This window comes from Lissotriton helveticus, chromosome 6 (assembly GCF_964261635.1).
Source record: "Lissotriton helveticus chromosome 6, aLisHel1.1, whole genome shotgun sequence".
Lineage (NCBI taxonomy): Eukaryota > Metazoa > Chordata > Amphibia > Caudata > Salamandridae > Lissotriton > Lissotriton helveticus.
The window spans coordinates 436,671,739-436,695,360 of NC_136067.1; the positions used below are offsets into that span (position 1 = coordinate 436,671,739).

At 46.4% G+C, this 23,622-nt stretch overlaps 1 protein-coding gene across 2 annotated transcripts in view; it reads left to right on the forward strand.

The window, feature by feature from the left end:
* Positions 1 to 23,622, forward strand: part of PXDN (peroxidasin) — a 740,799-nt gene that overhangs the window by 637,566 nt on the left and 79,611 nt on the right. For both annotated transcript variants that reach the window (XM_078647879.1, XM_078647880.1), the window contains one exon: positions 7,760 to 7,968. In XM_078647879.1, coding sequence (XP_078504005.1) covers positions 7,760 to 7,968 — 209 coding nt within the window. The remainder of the gene's footprint in view (positions 1 to 7,759; positions 7,969 to 23,622) is intronic.

Consider the following 23,622-nt stretch of genomic DNA (forward strand, 5'->3'; position numbering starts at 1 on the left):
TAGGGGGTAGTGAAGTAGAGGCGAGAGCAGCATCACCCAGGTACGACCTTCTGTGAGCATTGCTGATCCTGACATCGATGATAGCAATCATTCTCACGACTGTACTGTTGCGGCATTTTCAAACTTGGTCGAACTTTCACCTGAAGCCGTAGACCAATTTTTTGAGAGTCTGTCTGAAATGATGTTCTCCCCTGAACAGAAAGAATAACTTTTTAAGCAACGAGCACACAGCGTTCCCTGAACTCTGAATTCGGCCTTCAGCTTTGATAAACAAGAGCTACTGAAAACATTTGGAACTAATTTTTTCCCCTGAAAGCGATTTTTTTTTCCACTTCCAAAATATTTACCTTTTTCTGGCACATGTAATCTGCTTAAAGTAGAACTATTCTTAGAGAACATAGCTTCTATTTTAGGAACTCTAAGTGACAAAATATTACCTCAGCCTCTAGCACATGTACAGCATTTTGTATTAATATGTGATGGAATGGTCTCGACCTTCTCTTCTGTATTAAGAGCCATTTCATGTGTAATTTTCACAAATCATTCAGCTGATAATTATATGCAATCCTTATTTTTCTGAATGATAACACTGCTTGAAAAGCGTACAGTACCACTACTCATTTTCGTGTATTACCATATACCATTTCAATATGCAAACTTATGTATTTTGGGGTGGGTTGGAAAACACATGGATCATTATATGTTTATATGTTTACTATTGCTTAGTTTTAAGTAATGAGGGACATTAGATCGTGGAGTGGGTGTTGTAGTTCTATCTGGGACCCTAGATTCGATAGTCCTGATTTATGCCCTTATGTGGTTATAATAAATAATATCCTTATAAAGGCATAAGAATCATATCCATATTTAGTCATAGCCCATGCTGCCCAAATTAAGCAAGGCTACTTCCCCAGGCTCCTAGAAAGTACAACGAGTTCTGTAAACAAACCAAACTTCCAGCAACCTGGGAATTCCCCATTGCTTCTGTTTTGATTTCGTCCTAGAACTCCTGTGAGCACTCTAAGAACGGCCAGTTCTTAGTGACATCTTCATTGACGTCTTATGTCCAACCTTACGTCAAAACCCGGCACCTTTCAGGTATAAATATACCAATGTTGCCTTAACCAAACACACGGTGGTGGTTTTGGATCTACTTGCCCGAGAGCCCAGCTGATGCGAGAGCCCACGGACGCTGTCCATCCTCTTTGACGCACTGAGAGAGACGCTGTCTTTTCTCCTGCCGAGAAATCCAGCTCCGGTGTTTCCAGACACCCTCGCGGGTTACTGGGATATCGAGTCCTGAGAGAGAGATACCAGACCTCCTGCTTTCTAACACCCAGGTACGGAGCTGACTAAACCCTTAAGAGATTTCTTGATTCAGATTCCTTGGCAAAAACCAACTTAACTTAAACTGCTACTTACTTACTCCTTCCCACGTATTAGGCTTAGGTCAGGTACACCGGGGTAGGCGTAGATTAGAAGCACCAGTTGAGTACGTTAGTCAATGTATATTTGTATGTATATATTTGATCTATTTTAAAGAAACATATGGCTAAGAAACCATATCAATGCTTTTACAGTATTATTCTATAATACTCCTTTTACTGTACGCACTTTACTTTATGCTAAGTATTGCAATTGTGGCAATTCATTTCTCTTGTATGAGAAAGAAGACTGCTCAATAAATAACAACCTTTTATTGAAAACGCCCGTCTCTCTTTTCTCTGCACTCTGGTGAAACTAAGTATGCACACTTTTTTTTATTTCTTTTTTTTTTTTTTAGAGTTTTATATAGCGCAAACTAGACCCAAACTTAATCAGGTATCAGAGCCCTTTACATAGCACCAGTTACGTTACATGAGGACACGCATTCATTTTTTAGGCACGGGGAGATTAACAGCCTGATTCATGAAGCTAAATTGCGGCCGCAATAGCAGCGAAAATGCTATTGCGGGCGCAATTTCCCAAATCGGCATTCATCAAAAAAATAACCAAAGCGCAAACCAAAGATTGCGAATTCGCTAATATATTCTCAGAATCCCAGTAGGTTTGCGCCAAAACACGGAATTAGAGAATAAATTTAGCGAATCCGCAATACAAGCGCAATCGGTATTCATGAAAATTCTCTAATAGCGAAAAACCTCAAAATCTCTATTAGCGCCGCGCAAATTAAGGACAACCCAAAGCAGGTGGTAACCATAAAAGTCATTAGAGAAAATTTTGAAAAACCGTTGGCCAATCAGGAACAGGGAAAGGGCTGACCAAACACACATAAGGAGATGCAGCAGCAGCAGTTGGTGTCTCACAATGCCAGGAATGTACATGCTGGTCAGGCGGCGAAGGCTACAGCGAGCAGCACGGAGGAGACGCAGATTACAGGAGAGGATATTCTGCCAGCGGATCACCCTGCTGGGACAAACCAGGGAGCAGATTTATGCGAAGTACCGGCTAAATGGGGCCATGATAATTCAACTCATACACGACCTTGACCCCCTGATGCAGCACCCAACAAGGCGGACCAATGCTGTGCCTACACATGTACAGGTATTGTGTAGCCTGCACCTCCTGGCCTCTGGGAGCTTCCAGGGGATAGTAGCGGCTGCAGGGGGGATATCCCAGCCCACCATGTCACGCTGCCTCCGGAGTTTTGTTGACGCAATGCTCACCCAGCTACACCGACACATCAAATTCCCCACCAGCCAACAGGATCTGGACTTGACAAAGTTAAACTTCTACAATGTGGCCCATTTCCCATCTGTGATAGGATGCATAGACTGCACCCACATTGCCATCTGCCCACCAGCTGCGACGGAGTACATGTACCGGAATCGGAAGTCATACCACTCCCTTAACATACAGATGGTCTGCAATGCCAAGACTATCATTACTGACATCGTGGCCCAGTACCCAGGGAGTACCCATGACTCTTTTATATTCCGGCACAGCGGCCTCCACACACGACTGGCCAGGGGAGAATTTGGGGAAGGACACCTACTTGGTAAGTACACATTGTCAACAATTACACATTGCAATGATGTAGCTGCGCAGCACAGGCACTCACCCTCTGCTCCTCTCATTCAGGTGACAGTGGCTACGCCCTCCGGGAATACCTCCTCACCCCATACCTCAACCCGGCTACACCACAGCAACGGCGGTACAATGTTTCTCACATACGGACAAGGAATTGTATAGAACGGACATTTGGGCTACTCAAGAGCCGGTTCCGCATACTGCACAAGACAGGTGGGGCCATGTACTACAGTCCTGATGTGTGCTGCCGCATTGTGGCTGTCTGCGCAATGTTACACAACATTGCAACCAAGCGCCGGATACCAGTAGAGATCTCTGGCAGTGAGTCTGAAGGGGACGACCGTCCACCAGCACATGTGCGTCATGCACGCGGGGAGAACCCTGCTGAAGGACACAGACGGCGCAACCACATCACTATGAACAGTTTCTGAAGCCCACAATCCACTCACCCAACAAATCACTATTGAATGGCAATGTAAATAATGACTGGAGGCCCATGTATGTTGCATGAATAAATATTATTGTTAAATCCACAATAATAACGTAATGTCTACATTCATTATATTGCAGCAGTATTGCGCCATACTGCTCCTAACTAGCCACTGGACATGCTTGTATCATCAGCATTATCTAGGAAATGTTCAAGTAACTCAATTGCGCCTCCGGCGCGCAGCCCCCAAACGCCGCTCTGGCTCTTCCTCTGGGACGGCACGTGTCCCTGTAGTGGGCCTGGTGCTGCGGCGTAACACGCCAACCAGTGAGGCAGACAGGCTGCTGACACTGGAGGTGCCCTCACTGGTGTCGTCCCTCCCCACATTGCCTTCACCAGTAGGATGGAGTGCCAGTACGGCAGTGGTGACCTGCTCCAACACCCGTCCAACGTCCTCGACACATTGGATTAGCTGCTGCTGCTGCTGCTGCGCCAGGCACCGTCGTGAGAGCTGGGAGGTGGCATTCCCAATCATGTAGTTTGAGCGGGTGTAGGCAGTCAGGCGCGTAAGGAGCTGCCGGTGGCGTCGGCGGGCGGAGTTGCGCTGCGATATGAGTGCAGCAGTGTTGGCCTCCATGGCTGCCGTCATGCGCTCAATCCTATCAGCCACATTGGCCACATTGCGGCCAATGTTGTGTAGCTGCAGCTGAATGGCCCCTTGCCGTCGTGACTGCTGTTGGTGAATGCGTAGCATCCGGCGCTCAATGCTCATGCCTGGCATGCGCACAGCCATCCCCCTCCTGCCGCTGTGTGATGTGTCATGCTGGCGAGCCCTGACATGCCTGCTCTGCTGGCTGCCCACAGTGGGTGTGTGCACAGTCACCACAGTAGCTGCACCTGAAGTAGATGGTGCTGCTGGTGGTGGAGTTGTGGTTGCCAAAGGTGCAGCACCTGATGGTGCAGGCGCTGTTGGTCTTGCCCTGCCTGCAGGGTTGGCTGCTGCGCCGGATGGTGCTGGCGCTGTTTGTCTTGCCCTGCCTGCAGGGTTAGGTGCTGCCAATGATGGTGCTGGAGCTGTTGGTGTTGCCCTGGCTGCGGGGAGTGGTGCTACGCCTGATGGTGCAGGAGGTGTTGGTGTTGGCACCTCCTCGGCATCCTCTTGTGACTCATCGATCTGCAGTATGTCGCTGTCGCTGCTGTCGTCGGCGCCACCTGTGAGGGGAATTGGACTTACATTAATGGCATGTATCTGTCACACGTGCAGTTGCTAGATGCATGCTGGTTGACATTCCCTGCCAGGCTTAGCGATTGCTCATTTTGGGATATGTGAGGCTGCATTGGGGTTCTTTTACATTATGGGCAGACTACATGTCCCACTATGCTTGTGGCCATGATCTCATGTGCATTGTTTGAATGACTTGGGATGTATATGGGAGGCTATAGGGCCATGACCATTGTTAGGGGACAGGGTCGCAGTCGCATGCCACTTACCTTGGCTGTCTTGGCTGGGTCGGGATGTGTCCAGGTTGGTGACACCTATGCACGCCTCTGTCTCAAGGGTGTCCTCCACGCGGTCCTCCATGGGGGTATTGGGAGGGACAGTAGGTTCTCCGCCCCCAGTACCAGATGTCTCGCCCAGCCTCTCTGCCACCCTCTCCTTGGCACGACCTCGGAGGTCGTACCACCTCTTCTTGAGCTCGTCCAGTGACCTGTGTGTCATGCCCACAGCGTTCACTTTTGCTGAGATTCCTAGCCAGATGCGACGCCTCTCCATCTCTGGCACCCTCCGGGAGTCCTTTCCAAAAAGTTTTGCATGGTTTTCAACCACTCCCTCGATGAGCTGCTCCAACTCCTGCTCGGAAAACTTGAGCTTACTCTTGCGCCCGGTGTCACTGGGCCCTGGTGCAGGCTCCTCTGACATTGCTGCTGTCGCAGTTGGGTAAATTGCGCTACTTTGGAGGTGTCCCGGTAGGAGCTCTGTTTAGCTGCAGCCTCGCGATCAGCCTCGCAGTTCAGTATGGGGGTGGGAACTGCCTGCTTCCTGGTTGTGATGTCATCACAGCGCTCGAAAAGCGACTTCCCGTTTGTGCGATCTCGCTACTAGCGAGATGTCGCTAATGGGGAATTGCGATGGCGCAAAATAGAGACGGAATATCTGGGTAATAGCGATTATTTTGCGATTTTTTTTTTTTTTTCTCGCTATCGATTTTAGCGCCCGTGTGCGAATCGCTTTTTTTAATCGCTAACTATGATGAATTCCGATCTGCGCCTTTCCATTTGCGATTCGCTGTGATTCGCAAGTTGAGAGTCGCAGATTCCTTTCTTCATGAATCAGGCTGTAAGAGATTTGCCCAGAATCACAGGAGTTTTTTGGCGTCGTTACAGAGACTCGAACCCAGATCACCAGGTCCGAGGTCGAGCGCCCTAGCCGTTTGGCCAACTCCTCTCCCCACTTGACTGAGTGAAATAGCTGTCTATTGTTTTCACACAACTCTGGAGATACACTCTTATTCTGAGGGAGCAAAGTTGTCATGTTATATGGTTGTCAGAAGCTAATCCCTTCTTGTCTATCCAGGGAGGTTAAACTCCTCCTCGTTTATTCGAGAAAGTTTCTAGTGACCCCTGAGCTAGCTGGCAAACCTTAAGTCTAATATAGTCAGTAGAGACCTAGTCGACCTCAGTCCTACGTCTACACTGCTGTTTATATTATTCCAATGCGCAGAGCCTATTGGGAATATAGGAACTACACTACACTCTAAGGCGTGACTCTTGCACAATTCGAACTTGAAACCCAACATCTCTAAAATCAGTGAGTAGGGACTGCATCTTCCTGCTGCATTGAGCTGTATTGAAAATAAAAGTCAAGGAATACATGGAGGTAAACTCTGTATATCCTTTAAATGCTTTTGCAACCCTAGGTCTCCAAGTTTGCTTCCTTAATACTACCGTCTCGAAAGAACTCCAATGTTTTGTAAAGAGGACTACTCATGTTGGACTGCTAAAAAGGTAGTCTAGGCGCTCTAACGATTGTCATATCTTCATCCTTCTGTGCATCCTTATTTGGCTTCAACATTGTACAGTGAATAAGGTTGGTTAGAAAAGCAGACACGACTGACTGGTCTCTCTTTTCCCTTAGGAATCAATACAAACTGCAGATTGAACTTTCTTGAGTGGTTTTCTAGGTCCTCACTTTCAAAGTACTCTTCTTGTGAGATTAACATTCTGCTCATACCAGGATACAGTCAAATAGGGCCTCTGAATATTCCAAATTAACTTCAACCCCAGAAAGCAAATCAGCCATTGTCTCAATCTTTCGTGCTATTTCTTCCAGTTGAATTTCTATGTCTGACACATTCTCCGCCATTTTCTATTCAAGATCATTTGGAGTTTGTAAAGTAGTTACAATTCTGTGCACCAAATTGGGAATATTGCAACTGTCAGGACATCCGAACCGCCTCTGATATTCTTCTCTCTTTTTATATGCTGCCTCCTTTTTTCCCCTTCTTTGCTCCTTATACCCATCTCATCAATTTCTTCTTCCAATCCTCACTCCTACGCCATCTGTAGCTATCTATTTTTATCATGTTGCTTTCATGGTCTCTCACTAGGTAACAAGTGTGCTGCATGCAAAACTGTGGGGTGATTGATGAATAGAGATGTTTATTATAGTAGCAAAGGATTGGATGGTCCTAAATGCAGGAGGAAGAGATTACTTATGTAGTAAAATATTGTTCAAATATATTAAGTTTAACATAGGTCTCTTAAACAACTTAACAATTTGTGAAATGTTGGTAAGTGCATTTGTGTCTGTGAAATCTTTGTTACTTTAATATTTGGCACTTTAAATACATTATAACAGAGTAGTGATCAGTGGGTTTAACCAGCTCCTGCTTCTTACTTTGAACCAGAATAGGGCCACTCACTTATCTGGTCTTTTCTCTCGTAAAGCGCACAACACATTTTAAGATCTCTGTACATGGTTTCCCATAACTATTTTAATATTGGTATAAATAACCTGACTTGTTAAAACAGCCATCCTGGGAATTGTGTCAAAATAGATTTCAAAACTCAAGCAAACACCATCAAACAAAGCTACTCTCTAGAACACTCATTATTGGTGATTGTTAGTGAAGTGGGACTGGATAATGGAAATTGTTTTTTCTCTACAGTGCATGCCCCCTGCATGTGAAAACATATGGAGATGATAAATCATAACATAAATTACATGGCATGACTTGAATTGGAATGCTATTGTTTAAGTTGATGAACTAAGAAACAAACTTTTTTGTGAGGCAACAGGTTGTGGTATGAGAATCCTGGAGTGTTCAATCCAGCACAGCTAACACAACTCAAGCAATCATCACTGGCTAGTATTTTGTGTGATAATGGAGACAACATAACCAGGGTGCAGAGAGATGTATTTAGAGTTGCTGAATTCCCTCACGGCTATGTTAGCTGTAAAGATATTCCAAGAGTGGACCTAAGGATGTGGCAAGACTGCTGTGAAGGTACGTCGTCTAGAGGTTTATACATGGATGTTTCCAAGTTATTTTCTTCTTACGTACTAATTCAATGAAGTGTTGGAGAAAATGAAGTTTTACTGGAATTAAAGCTGGTAAAAGAATAACTATCAAAATACATGAAGGTTAGAACATGCATTCATTTGTTTACCAAAAGTTCAGAATGTATAATACCTTTATTTGAGGGACAGGATATGTTTATAACAAAATAAACAGTATGCAATGAATATGAAAATTGTTCGGTGGGCATGATTTCTCTTTGGATAAGAACGGAGAGTAATGTCAGGGTATAGCAGACTATTTCTTAGATCTCGTTGTTGCAATGTGGATAGTCATACCATGCTGGTAATTTTTATTTTATTTACCCTGGCTTCATATATTTATAGGTGCAAAGATTCCCTATTTGACTTTGCAGGTCTGATCCATCCAAACTACAGGCATGAAGATTTGTTAAGTAAAGAAATTGACGAAATGAAAAACACTTAAATCATTGCTGTACTGTCACATTCCAAAAAAAGGCACTCCCACATAAAAGTAAATGTTAAAATGAATTCACCCATTCCTGCCCCAAAAAATGCTTTTTTAAAGTATCCTCTTGTTTCATCCATGTCCCTTTATAAAAATGCAGCCACATTTTAGGTTAACCTGCTTTTGAGCCTTGGCCCTCTGTGTGTTTCAGACGTTAGAGAAAATTCTGGCCATTCCTTGACATGCACATATTCAGGTATGCACCCTCAGTTGTCCCTAATAAAGCCATAAACTGTCAAGCCAGCAGGTGTGTTAGACCTGTTATCCTTAGGGTGGTATTCCCCCAACGTTTTGCAAGCTTACCTCTATTTTTTGCTGTAAGTTTTTGTTGGCCTTAAGACTCTGAGAACTTTATCACTGCTAACCAGTGCTAAAGTGCATGTGCTTCTCCCCTAAACATAGTGACATTGGTAAATACCTGATTGGCATATTTAGTTTACTAAGAAGTCCCTTGTAAATGTATATGCCCGGGGCCTGTATTCTAAATGCCACTAGTGGACCTGCAGCACTGATTGTGCCACCCACAAAAGTTGCCTTTCAAACCTATCTCAGACCTGCCATTGCAGTGCCTTTGTGTGCAGGTTACTGCCACTTCGACTGGGCATTCAAAACAACTTTCTAAGACTTAAACTCCCCCTTTTTTTACACATAAGCCACCCCTCCCCCAAAGTAGGCCCTAGGTAGCCCTAAGGGCAGGGTGCTGTGTAACTAAAAGGTAGGACATGTGCTTTTATGTTGTGCATGTCCGGGTAGTGGCAAAGAGCTACATTCATTTTTCACTACTGTAAAACTACTCCTTTCATAGGCTAGCATTGAGTATTCTTTAAATCACCTTTAATCTGTAATTCTTCATTAGAAAGGAGTAGCTAAAACATGTTTCATATCTTTGGAAAGGTTAAAGTTGGACACAAAGTTACTATTTTAGAAATGCCACTTTTATAAAGTTAAAAATAACAATTGATGGGCAGAATGCTGCACAATGTCAAACATTCATCCGAGTACAGACATCTGGCCTAAATCCATCGCTTTTATGCTCCCCCTGCCATTTATAAAGTTGACATTTCTCTGCTGTTATCTTAGCTCTGTGTGACTGCAGCCTGTCTCCACTACACGTCTGGGCGCGGTGACAGCTACAGTCTGTTCATTCCCAGTAGACAGCCACAAACACAGAAAGGGTGGGTGTGACAGAGGACTTATCTTCATTCATCTGCATTCTGATAGCCTTCCTGGGCAGTAAGTGGGAGAGGGAGCTAACACATCTGAATAGGCGGTGTCCTGTTCACACACAAAGGGCTAATTACTCCTCACAGATAGCCTAGCAGACAGGGCTGGAATGAAAAGGGACCTGTGAACTTCACGGAGCTGCTTTTAAGTCACCCGCACTTCAAAGGCACATGTGGGTATATGTACTGGGAGCTCTGACCCTACAAATTCTTCTGAATCTGTTGAGAACTCTGCCAGGAGTAATGACTGCTGTGCTACAAGAATTGCCACTCTTCTTGTCTGACTGTTCTAATCAACTGCCTAACCCCTGTGCTGAGCTAACCCTGCTGCCTGCTGATCTCTGCTCTGCTGAAGGCAAGGACTGGACAGATCTCACTTGAACTCAACGTGACTCAGGTTTTGCTGGCTTGCTTCCTGTTTTCTAAAGTCTCAGGGTCATAAAAGACTTCCTGTAGTTCTGCTGGTGCTGTTGGACTCTCCCATCTGTGCGTCCTGCCCTTGGCTGAGATGCTCACTCCAGTCCTGGTCCTAAGAAGTAGGTTCTGCAGCTGTTTCTGCATCACAATCGATGCAGTGACATCCTAGCACTGATAGGAACCGACACATTGAACTTCGATGCCTATGCAGGAGCCAATCAATGACATGCCTGAATGAACGGTGTGGCTCGACACCAACGGACAGTGTGGCTCGAGATCAACGCAGTGCCTGCATCTTAAAGGGGTTCAACGCCGATTCTTTCATTGATTGCATGGAGCAGCGCCAATGCTTTGCCTCCATCCAGGGGATCAGAGCGGATGCAGTGTTTCCTCGACTCCTCACATCGACTCTTCACCGTTGAGACTTGCCCCATCCAAGGTACTTTGTCAGTGGGACCTGTCCGAGTCCTGTAGCCAGCTTGCCCTCCATCTTGGTCGGCCTGAACTTTGGATTTACCCCAGTCTAGCGCGACCTCAAGTAACCTCTTAGCGCTATTACTTCTAATCACTATTTTTGGTTTATTCTTAAAAAATTCATAACCCCAGTTCTACTTACTGGATTTCTGTCGTTGTGGTCAAGATTTTCTCAGATAAATATTCTCTATTTTTGCTAACCCTAAGGGGAGTCTTTTTGTTGGGTTTTCTTTGTGTTACTGTGTGTGTGTGTTTCACAAATACTTTACTCAATCCCTCCTTAGATGTGCCTGACTGCTCTGTGCCAAGCTACCATTGGGTGAGCACAGGTTATCTTTTAGTTTGTATCTACCTTACCCTGGCAAGAGTGGTAGTTCCTGCTTGGACAGGGTGCATACCTCTGCCAACCAGAAACCCCATTTCTAACCATGTTTATTTGTACTCAATTTTTACATTGCTATTTTATGCTTTGGGGATTAACAGTTTAGGACTCCTAAAGTTGAACAGATATCTCTTTTAATTACTGTATGTGAAAGGAATGTCACTTTCATGAAGTGAAACTTGAATGTTCCCCTAAAACATTTTAACTCCTACAACTGTAGACATCTTTTGTTTTCAAATGTTTACATTTGCCTGCCAAGTGCAAATAAAGACTCAGCCTATTTTGTTGTTCCATACCAATACTTAAATCCCATTTTCCATATTTACAACTGGATCCCCTCTCTCTTTGTGAATCTCCCCTGAGGCGGAAAGCCGGGGGCTTAGGCCGCGAGTTCCAATTTTAAAATATTGTTTATTTGTGGATTTTTAACTTTGGGCACCACTACTATTCTTGCCAGATCTTAGGCGAATTCCTACCTGCTTCTCTCCACCTCCTGATACCCGGGCACACGCGCAGCCGACTAGGCGCTGACGCGGTAGTTGCCACGGGAATCGGCCATCTTGGGGGGACGCTCAGGCTTGCGGACTAGTTGTCGACAGCCTCCCGCCCTCCCGGGGATTTAAAGCGCGTGGAAAGTGCCGCGCTCAGTTGTGATTCTCCCCTGAGGCGGAAAGCCGGGGGATTAGGCCGCGAGTTCCGATTTTAAAATATTGTTTGTGGATTTTTAACTTTGGGCACCACTACTATTCTTGCCAGATCCTAGGCGACTTCCTACCTGCTTCTCCCCACCTCCTGATACCCGGGCACACGCGCAGCCGACTAGGCGCTGACGCGGTAGTTGCCACAGGGATCCGCCTTCTTGGGGGGACGCTCAGGCTTGCGGACTAGTTGTCGGCAGCCTCCCGCCCTCCTCCCGCCCGTTTAAATTTTTATGGGACTTCGTCCGCGCAGCAGGCGGGTGCAGCGGGCCGTCAAAGGCAAGCCCGTCTGCACCCGTCCGTGCTAGTCCCGTGCTTAGTGCCGGGACCTTTGGTAAATTTTGCTCACACTCCCAGCTTAGCGGGGCCTATAGCCGTGAGTCTTTGCTGGGGCTCAATGCGGGGGGGGGGGGGGGGAGAGAGCTGTATCTGTTTGAGGCCAGATAAGGATATGCAGACAGGCTCTCATGGGTGCCCGGTGTGTTTAACTAGCTTCCCTGCCATCCTTTGTTGACCAGTCAGGGTGCTTATCAGGACCCACAACTCCAGAGGGGACGGGGTGACGAACAATATAAATTGTCTCCTGATTAATGCCAGATCCCTTGTAAAGCACAGCGTTGAATGCTCTGAGTTGATCCAGGATAAAGAGGTAAAAATTGCATTTATTACTGAGACCTGGACGGATGCGGCAGCTGGGCCGGACTTAGTGAAGGCCAGTCCTCCTGGATACCTGAGCTTTGTTCTGGATAGACCCGGTAAAAGAGGAGGTGGGCTTGCTGTTATTTATCACGCCTCCATCTTAGGGTCCTTTCAGTCAGTGGCTTCACAGAAATGCGAGGCACTGGGGTTCAAGCTCTCATTGTCCAATCATCAGTCCTTTCAGGGCTGCGTCTTGTACAGACCACCCGGGACTAGATCCCAGTTTCTTGCAACCGTGGGCAGTATGTTGGAGGAAGCCCTGTGTACTAAATCCTTCACAGCACCTGGAGATTTTAATTTCCATTTAGAAAGTAGTTTAGACCCTGACTCTCTAGCCCTGGCTGAAGTGATGCAGGGGGTGGGACTCAATCAGGTGGTTAAGGGGCCCACGCACATAGCAGGGCACACTCTGGATGGGATCTTTACGAACAACCCGGATTTGCAGTTTGTCAATACTGAATCCGTGACCTGGTCTGACCATTCGGCCGTGCTATTTAATATTTCTAGTTCCCCATTGCAAAAGGCAAGGCAGGATAGGAAGACAGCCAGAATGTATAGAACCTGGAAAAAGATTGAGGGAACTGCACTGGAGGATTTGCTGACATCCTCTATGATTACTTTGCCAGCTGAGGTGAACAAAACAGCAGATATGTATACCGATTGGATTGATCGAGCCTGCAACACATTAGCCCCGCCGAAAATATGCCGCCCCACTTGTACGACACCATCTGCTCCTTGGTTCACTAATGAGCTGCGAGAACACAAGCTTATTTGCAAAAAACTCGAGCGAGCCTGGCGCACAAACCATCAGGCGGACAAAAGCAAACTTAAATCCAGTCAAAGGATTTATAAAGATTTGATAAGGAAGGCCAAATGCTCAGATTTCACTGACCGTATTGAGGGAGCCAGAAATTCACCTAGGAAACTCTTTAACACAGTCACTAGTCTGGCCACTCCCAAGCCAGTGATCATTCCTCCGAGCTTGGAACTTTGCGAGACCCTCGCCAAGTTTTTCTTAACCCCTTCCATGCTGGGCCGATTCTGCTCCTGTGCTGAAGATTTCAGCGTGGGTGCGGTCATGACGGCCCCCAGCCGTCATCAGCACACGAGCACTGTAGTGCATGACGGCTGGGGGCCGCCATCAGCATGGAAGGGGTTAAAGAAGGTGGAACTTATCTTTACCGCGCTCAAGCCTCAAGTTGGGCAGACTCTACTTGAATGATCGCATAGGAATCCCATAGCCATTCCACAGGAGGCGATACTATCTGGGTTCGGTCCTGGGAGCGCGGAAGAGATTACAAAACTGCTGCACGCGACAAAATCGGGTTCACCTCAAGATCCTTGTCCAGCGTCAGTGGCAAAATTGGCAGCTTCCCCTATAGCCTTCACCCTTGCTAATCTCTTTAACCAGATGTTCGATATCGGAATTTTCCAACATGCTGGAAACGGGCATCGATTGTCCCGCTGCTCAAGAAACCCACCCTCGATATTTTCGACCCTAACAGCTACCGGCCCATAGCTCGGCTGCCTTTGCCAGCCAAACTTATTGAGAAGGTGATGAATTTTCAGCTTTGTACATTTCTTAGATCTTCTCATGGTCTGGACATAGCCCAACATGGGTTTAGGGAAGGTCATAGCACAGAGACCGCCCTGATTAAATCTACTGAAGAGATCAGGAAGGCGTTGGATGCAGGCTCTGGTCCTCCTCGACTTGTCCGTGGCCTTCGACACGGTACACCATAGTATTCTGGTGGATCGTTTAGAGGACTGCGGGATTCAGGGAAGGGCCCTGAGCATCCTTAAATCCTTCCTTACGAATAGGGTTCAGGTGGTGGCCCTGGGAGATTTTGAGTCCAGACCCTTCAAACTCCCAGGGGGGGGGGTCCCTCAGGGTTCCTCCCTTAGCCCCACCCTATTCAATATTTATGTTTCATCTCTCGCCCCGGTGATCCGGGCTTACGGGTTTGAATTAACATCTTACGCAGATGATACTCAGATCGTCGTATCACTGCTCCCGGGGAGAGAAGAAGGCGTAGCTGCCAGGTTTCAGGACTGTATGACCGCAGTCAGTACTTGGATGGCAAGTAATTGCCTTAAATTGAACTCCTCCAAAACCGAGGTCTTACTCTTTGGGTCCGATGTCAACTTCTGGAGCCCCAAATGGTGGGCGGACGATATGGGCATTTTGCCCACTCCGGTAACTAAGGTAAAGAACTTAGGTGTTCTTATTGACAATCAACTTTCCGTCAAACATCAAGTTAATGCACTAACTTCCTCCATTTACCGGACCCTGAAAATTATTGGGAAGATACTCCCTTTCTTGCCGGACAGTTGCAAAAAAAACGGTGGTGACGGCACTTGTGTTCTCCCGCCTCGACTACTGCAACAGTCTTCTCCTTGAGGCCCAACATGGGTTGCTCAATAAACTGCAGGTGCTGCAAAATGCTGCCGTGCGTCTCATCGCCGGTTTGCCAAAGTTTGCACCGGTTGCCCAGGAACTCAGAAAACTGCACTGGCTCCCTGTGCGCAAACGGATAATGTTTGAATCACTGTGTATAGTGTACAAGGCGGTACATGGAATTGGTCCATCTTTTCTCCAGCAGTACTTCTAATGGTACACGCCAGGCAGACAGCTGAGGTCAGCCAATAAAGGGTTGATTAAGACAACCCGGATCAGGAAGGCACGATGGGGGGGGGCAGAAGCTTCGTCATAAGGGCGGCCACTGCTTGGAATGCCCTACCCCTAGCTTTGAAACAAAGTGCGGACCTGATGGCATTTCGGAAAAATATCAAAACTTGGCTTTTCAGGCAGTAGGCAGAGGTCTGACACTTAGGGGAGTTATCACTTCAGCGCCAGGACACCGCTCGGTAACAGCGCGCTTTATAAATGATATAAATAAATAAATACATTTGTAGTGTTACAGTTGAGGGATGTTGTTTCTATATGTTTTTAAGTGTTTCACAGTTGTGATTGTTAAATATGCATACATCAGCAACACCTGTGGTATGAGGTGACATTTGTTCATCCTATTACTCATGTACAATTTTGGTTGAATTGTTTCACCATCATGGTTTGGGGGTTCTCTGTATTTTCCATCTGGCAAACGTGATGGGGAATCTCAATTGGGTCATACCTCATTTACAATTTATTATTTGTTGAATTTTGTACTGGATTTGACAAGATGCGTTATTTAATACAAGAGTATTACAAGAAAAGGAAGTACACAATTCTCTTTAGAAATGTATTATCAAGCTTCATAATTATGGTTTGTGTTATATTAGATACTAGCTTACCCATCGCGCGTTGCTGCGATCTCCGAAGAAAGGAAATTCAAGGAAACTCGTAATGATAACATTCAATTTACCTTGTGTCATTTTTATTGAAACTTATTCATTTTAATATGGAAAACATTTCAAAGTGTCGTTTTAATTCTATTTATTTATTTGAGTGCTTGTGGATACATGACTTTTTGTTTTTCCGTATTTGAAAGATTATGAGGGCCCTGGGGGGCCGATATTTAAAAAAAAATTATGCCAGAAACGTTCGCGGCAGTGTACTCAACAGCTTCCTAAAGTTTCCTGGCGATCGGATGAATGGTGTAGTAATGCATAAAGGACAAACAGACAGACAGACATACATTCGTTTTTATATATATATAGATGATACAGGAATCGTTGGTTGAAGCCTTTTGAGAAAACTTGGGCTTAAATCAGGAATTTTAAGGCACTTTGTCAAGTGAGCGTTTGTATAGTTATATACATAACTAATGGCACATCCGTAGTGTAAAGGGGAAATCTGTACAGTGAGCGCTCTATACAAACAATTTGGTATTGGTTATGCATTCAGGAAACAATCCCCAACCTCAGATGCATAGGTTTTGAAACTTATCCTTTGATAAATTCCAAGGATATGAACATTCTTAAAAGCACATTGTATTTGTAAAAGGCAAATGTGCTTCACAACAGAGTTTTGAATTGAGGAATGAATATTTATCCAGTGGGATGGAATTAAAATAGATAATCCTCAATATAGAGGATTGAGAAAGCCAAGAGATTTCAGTTGTTGAAATGCGCTGGGATGGCATAAACGAATTCAAAAGCTTTATTCGAGGGATAGACTCATAAAAGCACAAACATACATATAAAATATATCCCATTAAAAAAAAAAAATTATACATACTTTTGAAACATTTATACATACATAAACAATAAGAGAAAAAAAATATTTCATGTACATTTACACAGAGATCACTTAGTACCCTAATTAAATTGCATTAATAGAAATTGCCCTCCGTCTAATGGACCATGCCCACCCCAGATACTTTGCTGTTCCTAGAACAATAGGCATATCAGTGGCTGTGCAAATAATTCGTAACGCCTCAACGACCCCAGGATGTCCCTAGATTTCTACAAACGGGAGCTAACCAAACCTTTCTCGGGGTGGCGTAAGCTTTGCACAAGAATAAAAAGTGACCTATACTTTCCTCGATTGCACCACAAACCGGGCAGCACGAGGTAGTTGCACTCCTCCACCTACCCGTCAGTGATCTCAGAGGAAGGGCACCTGATCTTAACTTGAAAAAAAGCTTCCTGTCCCCTGGGTTAGTAATGCTGTCCCAGTATTGTTCCAATATAGGACACAGTTTGATTTCTAGGAAGCGCCCCGCCATTGTGTCTGATCTCGTTCTATTCCAGAGTCTGCCATCTATCCAATCCCAATATAAACTTTTAATAATGTTTTTACTTGGAAAGGGTTCCCCAGAAGGATTATCCCATAGGTTGGAGAGGCCGAGGTCACCTAGAGCAGTCCTAAGATTTTTTAACCATACTATTTTGTGAAATGTGTCAACTTTAATTATGGCAAGGAACCCCTCTGCATAGTTCCGTATCTCTGGGGTAGTCCAGAGGCGTCTCCAATAGAGAATCGGGCGCAAACGCGCTCGGTCACTAACTGATCTTCTCCCTAGATCAAGCCCAAGCGGGATTAGTGGTGTACTCTGGGGGAGACCCGTGATTCCCCTAAGGAACCTATTCTCCGATATTTGCAGGGGGAGAAGCCTATCGAAGCCCCACAGCTCAGCCCCATATAGGGCAGACCCAATAGCCTTGGCATCATATACTGCCAGGACTGGTTTTATAGGCTTTGATTTTGACTTTTTGTGTTCCACCCGGAGTGCCCCCGAAATCTGTTGGTGCCTCAGGACCGCCTTTTCTATGTGTTGGGACCATTTTAGATTGTTTGCTATCTGCACCCCAAGGTAGGTAAATACAGTAACAACCTCTAGCACACAATTGTTCAGAAGTATTTTAGGCCGGGGTCTACGTTTTGGTGAGAAGGCCATCAACTTAGTCTTGCCCACGTTGACTTCCGGACCATGTTCCCCACAGAAGAGATCAAAGATGTTTAAAGCTCGCTGCAAGCCGGCCGGTGTTTTGGATAAAATCAGCGTATCGTCGGCGAACATCAGGATCGGGACCCTGAGGCCCGCCAACGAAGGTGCATCGACACTGGCATCCAGCATCCGAGCCACAATTCCGTTAATGAATAGGGAAAAAAGCAGGGGGGCCATAGCACACCCCTGTCGTACTCCGCGTCCAATTGGAAAGTCAGCGGATGATTCACCGTTCATACCCCACTGAACTTTGGCAAAGTTACACTCATGCAACCTCATTATCAGAGTGAGTAACTCAGCCGGAAGGCCTATTTCGCTCAGAACTGCCCAGAGCTTTCTCCTTGAGACCAGGTCGAAGGCAGCCCGCAAGTCGACAAAGGCAACATACAGGCTGCCCTCGCCGAGCACCACCGTCCCCCACTGCAGCAGAGCAAAGCGAAACACCTGATCGACTGTGCTTGTAGCCCGCCGGAATCCAGCCTGATATGGGGACAGGGCGTTGTTCTCATCTACCCAATCCATTAGCTTGTTTACCACCATCCTCCCCACCACTTTTTGGATAGTGGCAATCAAACTTATCGGCCTATAATTGGCCGGGAGGGACCGATCCCCTTTTTTATATATGGGTATAATAGTTGCTCCCTTCCATAATTCTGGGACTGCCGTTCCCTTTGCAATTGCATTTCCTAAAAGGAATACATACCTAACCCACCTCGCCTTATCGTTTATAAAAACATCAGAGGGTATCCCATCTAAACCCGGGGCCCTTCCCCCTTTGGCAGCGCATATTGCAACTTCAGTTTCTTTAGGGGAAAATAAATTCCCAATGGGGAATACAGCTGAAATTACCTCCAAATCATTAAACTCGGTAGTCTCAGCATATTGGGGTTTGAAATAATCCACCCAGGCACCCTCAGCAACATTATTGTCGGGTTTGTTTGGAGATCCTCCTCTGCCCCACTTGACAATATTTCAGAATAACCTGGAATCCTTAGCCCCTGAGGCCTCCTTTAGTTCTGCCCAATATTTTTCATCCCATTTTTTTTTTGCTAGTGATACACTAGCCTTGTAGTGCTTCCTAGCCTCGCCGATCGCTGCCTTATCCCTATTCCTGATTGCTCTTCCCAAGCTTAGCCTGGCTTCCTTGCACTGATGATTAAACCACCTATCTGGTTTGGGTGGCTTTTTCCTATTTGTGTTGCTGGACTTCAAAAAATGCGGTTTTAAAAGGGAAAAGAGATTGTTATGTATGTCTGTTATTTCTCTTGAACCTGGGATTACAGAATTTAAAGCCTCCATAGCAGCGATTGCAGTATCCACCTCACAACTTATAAAGTCCATAGACTCTGCATTCGCCAGTACACTCGGCCAGTTGAGCCTGCGCATGTCATTAGCCATAGTGGGCATTGGACCATCGCTTGATTGAGAGTTCCCTGATGTGGCCATCCACCAGTCATGGGTCACACAGAGGGGATTATGATCACTTTCCAGTCTGCCCTCGATTTTCATGTCGCATACCAACTGCCACAGATTAAGGCTGCAAAGGACATAGTCTATCCGACTTTGGTTATGACCATTGTCGAATGTACAAGCACCTTCCCTATCGCCCTTCGTCCTCCCATTTAGGGCTCTCAGCCCATGTTCCAAGCAAATGGCGTTCAGTTGTAATATATCTTTCGTCCACCGCTTGACAGGAGCCAGATGTAAAATCGGTACACCCCATTGTGTATCCTCTTCTTGCCCTAGGGGATCGTCCGAACTATCCAATGGTTCGAAAGTCCTATTTAGGTCACCAGCTACTACAACTTTGTTACCCAGGGACTGTGATTCCAAGACGGTGGACAAGGCCTCTAGGATGGGTGAACTCCCAGTGGTGCTACCCCTGGCATAGATATTGTATATATCTATCCCTCCCCACTTTTCTGAGGTTATTCTTAGCATTTGGATGTATTTACAACCCAAATCCACCACTTTAATTGTCATCTGAAGACATTGTCTTACCCAAATAGTTAGGCCTCCCATCGGTCGACCCCTAGAACCTCTACTGGCCGGAATTGAAAAATTTAAATAGCCAGGAAGAAATATAGGGTCGCAAGCCCATGTCTCCTGGAATAAACAGACTTCAAAGCTGTTAACAAAATCTATCCAGTTTGGGGACATCAGCTTGCTACTCAACCCCGCGATGTTCCATGAGAAAAACTTCCCCAAACTGGGGCCGTCCTTGGGTACTGCTCCTACACAGGACATCCCAGAGTTATTTACTAAAATTCCGTCATGCCCCTCCCTCTCTCGGGTGGTATCCTCTGCGTTATGGTCAACCTCCTGGATGCCAACAGTGCTAAGTATAATTGGTTCCTCGTTTTCAGAGACCCCAGAAATTGGGATGCACTCCCCACAAGTTTCCTCCAAAATCACAGTCACCCAACCAGTTCTCATTTCGTTAGATTCCACATTTTTAGACAAAACAGTTAACACAGACTTCTCACATATATCCCAACGGGTCATACCTTCCCTATTGTTCGGGCAATAATCAGAATTTGGTCAATGGACCCACCCTAGATCTTTCATTACTTCAAAACGATTATACATTGGTCCATTATAGAAGTTGCTCCGTTGTAGAGGTACAGTGAAAGGAACAAACCCTGGGGAAGGGAAATTGTTCCAGCAACCTGGTTCACTGGTCATACCAAATTGAACACCTGTTGGTCTTGGATAAAAGAATGTAAGATCAACCACACCAATTCCACCACTGCTTGTGCCCCGATTTTGTCTCGTAATCAAACGTGCCACCCTGGGATCTTGAAAATTAACAACTATACACTCCCCCCCCCCCCCCCCCCCCCAAGTTCTTAGGAGTACAACCTATCCAGTCTGTCCTTCTCACTCCAATAATCAACCCATCCACTTCCCCGGCCAGTGGTCTATTTGCCTTCAACAGTGCATCACCTTGTTTTTTAGCATCTGGAAGGATTCTCTTTGCCCGGCCAACAAAGGTGGTACGTTAGTGAGGACAACCACGAAAGGATAGGAATCTGGGGTGAGATTCATAGGAGGTATCCTACGGGGTGCCTTCGTTAAGAGGGTGTTGGGCAGGCCAGTGGCAGAAGCAGCAGGACAGGATGTTGGAATACTTGATAGTGGTTGGGAACTATTCAATGGGGTGTTGTTAATTTTGGAACTGTCTTTGTTACCCCTAACAGGAACGCCAAGACAGGGTTTTAAATTGATTGATGAGGGTTGGGAACTATTAGATACAGGGTTACCACTTTTGGAACTCTCTTTATTACCCATCGCCACAGTATCCGGCAGCTTAATTTGTTTGGTAGTATTAGTACTTAGGCGGTCCGACAAATCTAAGTTGGTCTCGGGGATTTGTCCCTTCGCATGAGGTCTACTTGCAATGCTGACTATGGGGGGAGGGGGCACAGCGATGGACACGCCATTTGCCTGGCCATTTGGTGTCAAAGAATTAATACTATACCCCGTCCTAAGGTGGGACTTAATTAAGGCTTTGGTGGAAAAAAGTTATCTAAAGTAGCCTGCTCAAAATGATCCAACCGATCAGCTAATTTTTTAACTCGCTCCTCAATAGGAATCAAGAGAGACCTAATCAGCCTCTCCAACTCTAGGAGCAGGGCTGGAGCAGAAGATAATGTCTCAGCCGGTCCCATCACTAAAGGGTAGTACGGGTTGGATACAGGACTAGCTGGAACAACTTCCTCCTTAATATTCTCAACCCCACCAGAGCCAGCCCCTATGGGCTTGCAGGAAGGGCGCTGGGATATTCCAACCTTCCTTATTTTTTTCGGATGTTTGGGAAGATTGCACTTCTTCGTGGCAGCATTTCTTTTCCTTTTGATACTTGATTTTATTTTATCTACGTGAGTTGACATGCTCGGTTGGACAGTGGTCACCTTCCCTGTAGGTAAGCCAGTTGGTATTGGGGGCGAGGTGGAAGACAAAATAGGCACATCAAGACCCACAGACGAGCCAGCCAACAGCTCTGATGAAGGGGGAAAGGCATAAGGCGTTTCCAGTACAACTGGCAGGGTTAGAGATGACAGGGGAGGAACCAATGCTAATGCCGGGAAATCCTGAGGTGGCCGTTTCTCCAGGGGAATTTTTAGTAGTTCAATAGATAGCCTGCGCTCGGCGCGCCTCTCCGCCAAAGCGATTTCTTTGTCAATATCTTGGGTTACCCGACTAAAATATTTGTCTAGAGGACCCAAGATAGCTAACCCCACCTCAGCCTGAGTAAGGGTCTGGGCAGTGGTATTTGAGGGAGAAGACCTACTTTGCAACCAACAAACAATAAACAATAATATATGAGCAAACCCCAGGGATCTCTCAAAACAAGGAACGTACTGTGTCAGGTCGTCAAAAGCACAATGTCAGAGGGCGGGCCCAGCCCAGCCTCCTTCAGCCCCTGACGGCCACAGACGGTCCCGCCCTTGTCCCGGGCTTCTCCCGGTCGCTCCCGCGCGCTCCCGCGCAGCGGAACTAGAGAGACCAATTGATAGGTCTGTAGATTGAGGGGAGGAGCATGCAGGGAGAGCGGCCCAGGTGCTGTGAATCCGGGCTGGCGGGCGCTCCTGGGAATGGTAGTCCCGCACTCGCACTCGCTCGCAGCCCTGCTTCACCAGTTCACTTCCTCCCACAGTCACAGTCCGTGGATGACAACAAAGAACCCCCCGCGAGAGGTAGGCTGGATATCAAAATTAAAAAACCACAGGGTCCCAGTGTTGACTGTAGAGTAACAGCAGAGCGTTCCAATTAAAATCCGGAGGCTGGGGCTTAAGAGCACAAAGGTGGGGAGGAGCAGGCAGGGAGAGCGGCCCAGGTGCTGTGAATCCGGGCAGGCGGGCGCTCCTGGGAATGGTAGTCCCAGTCCCGCGCTCGCACTCGCTCGCAGCCCTGCTTCACCAGTTCACTTCCTCCCACAGTCACAGTCAGGGTCCGTGGATGACAACAAAGAACCCCCCACGAAGCGGGACCCGCGAAGCGGGTTCCGCGAGAGGTAGGCTGGATATCAAAATTAAAAAACCACAGGGTCCCAGCGTTGACTGTAGAGTAACAGCAGAGCGTTCCAATTAAAATCCGGAGGCTGGGGCTTAAGAGCACGAAGGTGGGGAGGAGCAGGCAGGCAGAGCGGCCCAGGTGCTGGGAATCCGGGCTGGCGGGCGCTCCTGGGAATGGTAGTCCCAGTCCCGTGCTCGCACTCGCTCGCAGCCCTGCTTCACCAGTTCACTTCCTCCCACAGTCACAGTCAGGGTCCGTGGATGACAACAAAGAACCCCCCACGAAGCGGGACCCGCGAAGCGGGTTCCGCGAGAGGTAGGCTGGATATCAAAATTAAAAAACCACAGGGTCCCAGCGTTGACTGTAGAGTAACAGCAGAGCATAAACATAGAAGCCATTTTATTCTGTTGCTGGCTGATGTGTACATGAGTGAAACCAGGGATGGATAGCCTAGTTATTTCATGAATCATTGACCACAGTGGAAGTTTAAAAATGTTCATTAATCAAAAATGTGAAAAGCACACTGTTGTCAGTCGCTAGTCTTAATAAAACCAAACGTCCGGCAGTAGAGGAGTATATTTCTTTATTTTTCACTATATAAAACATCGTAGCCACAGTCAACACGTTTTGTTCCTTAGCAATAAATGGAAGTTCGACAGGGTAAGCAACTTTGTCTTTTTTACAGTATCGGGTATGTGATTGCTGTCATGAGCAACATCCAGCTTCTTTATCATGTGAAGTTTTAAATGGAACCAACAATACAACAAAACGTGAAATTTCTCAGTTTGATTTTCATAGGATTCTTTGCT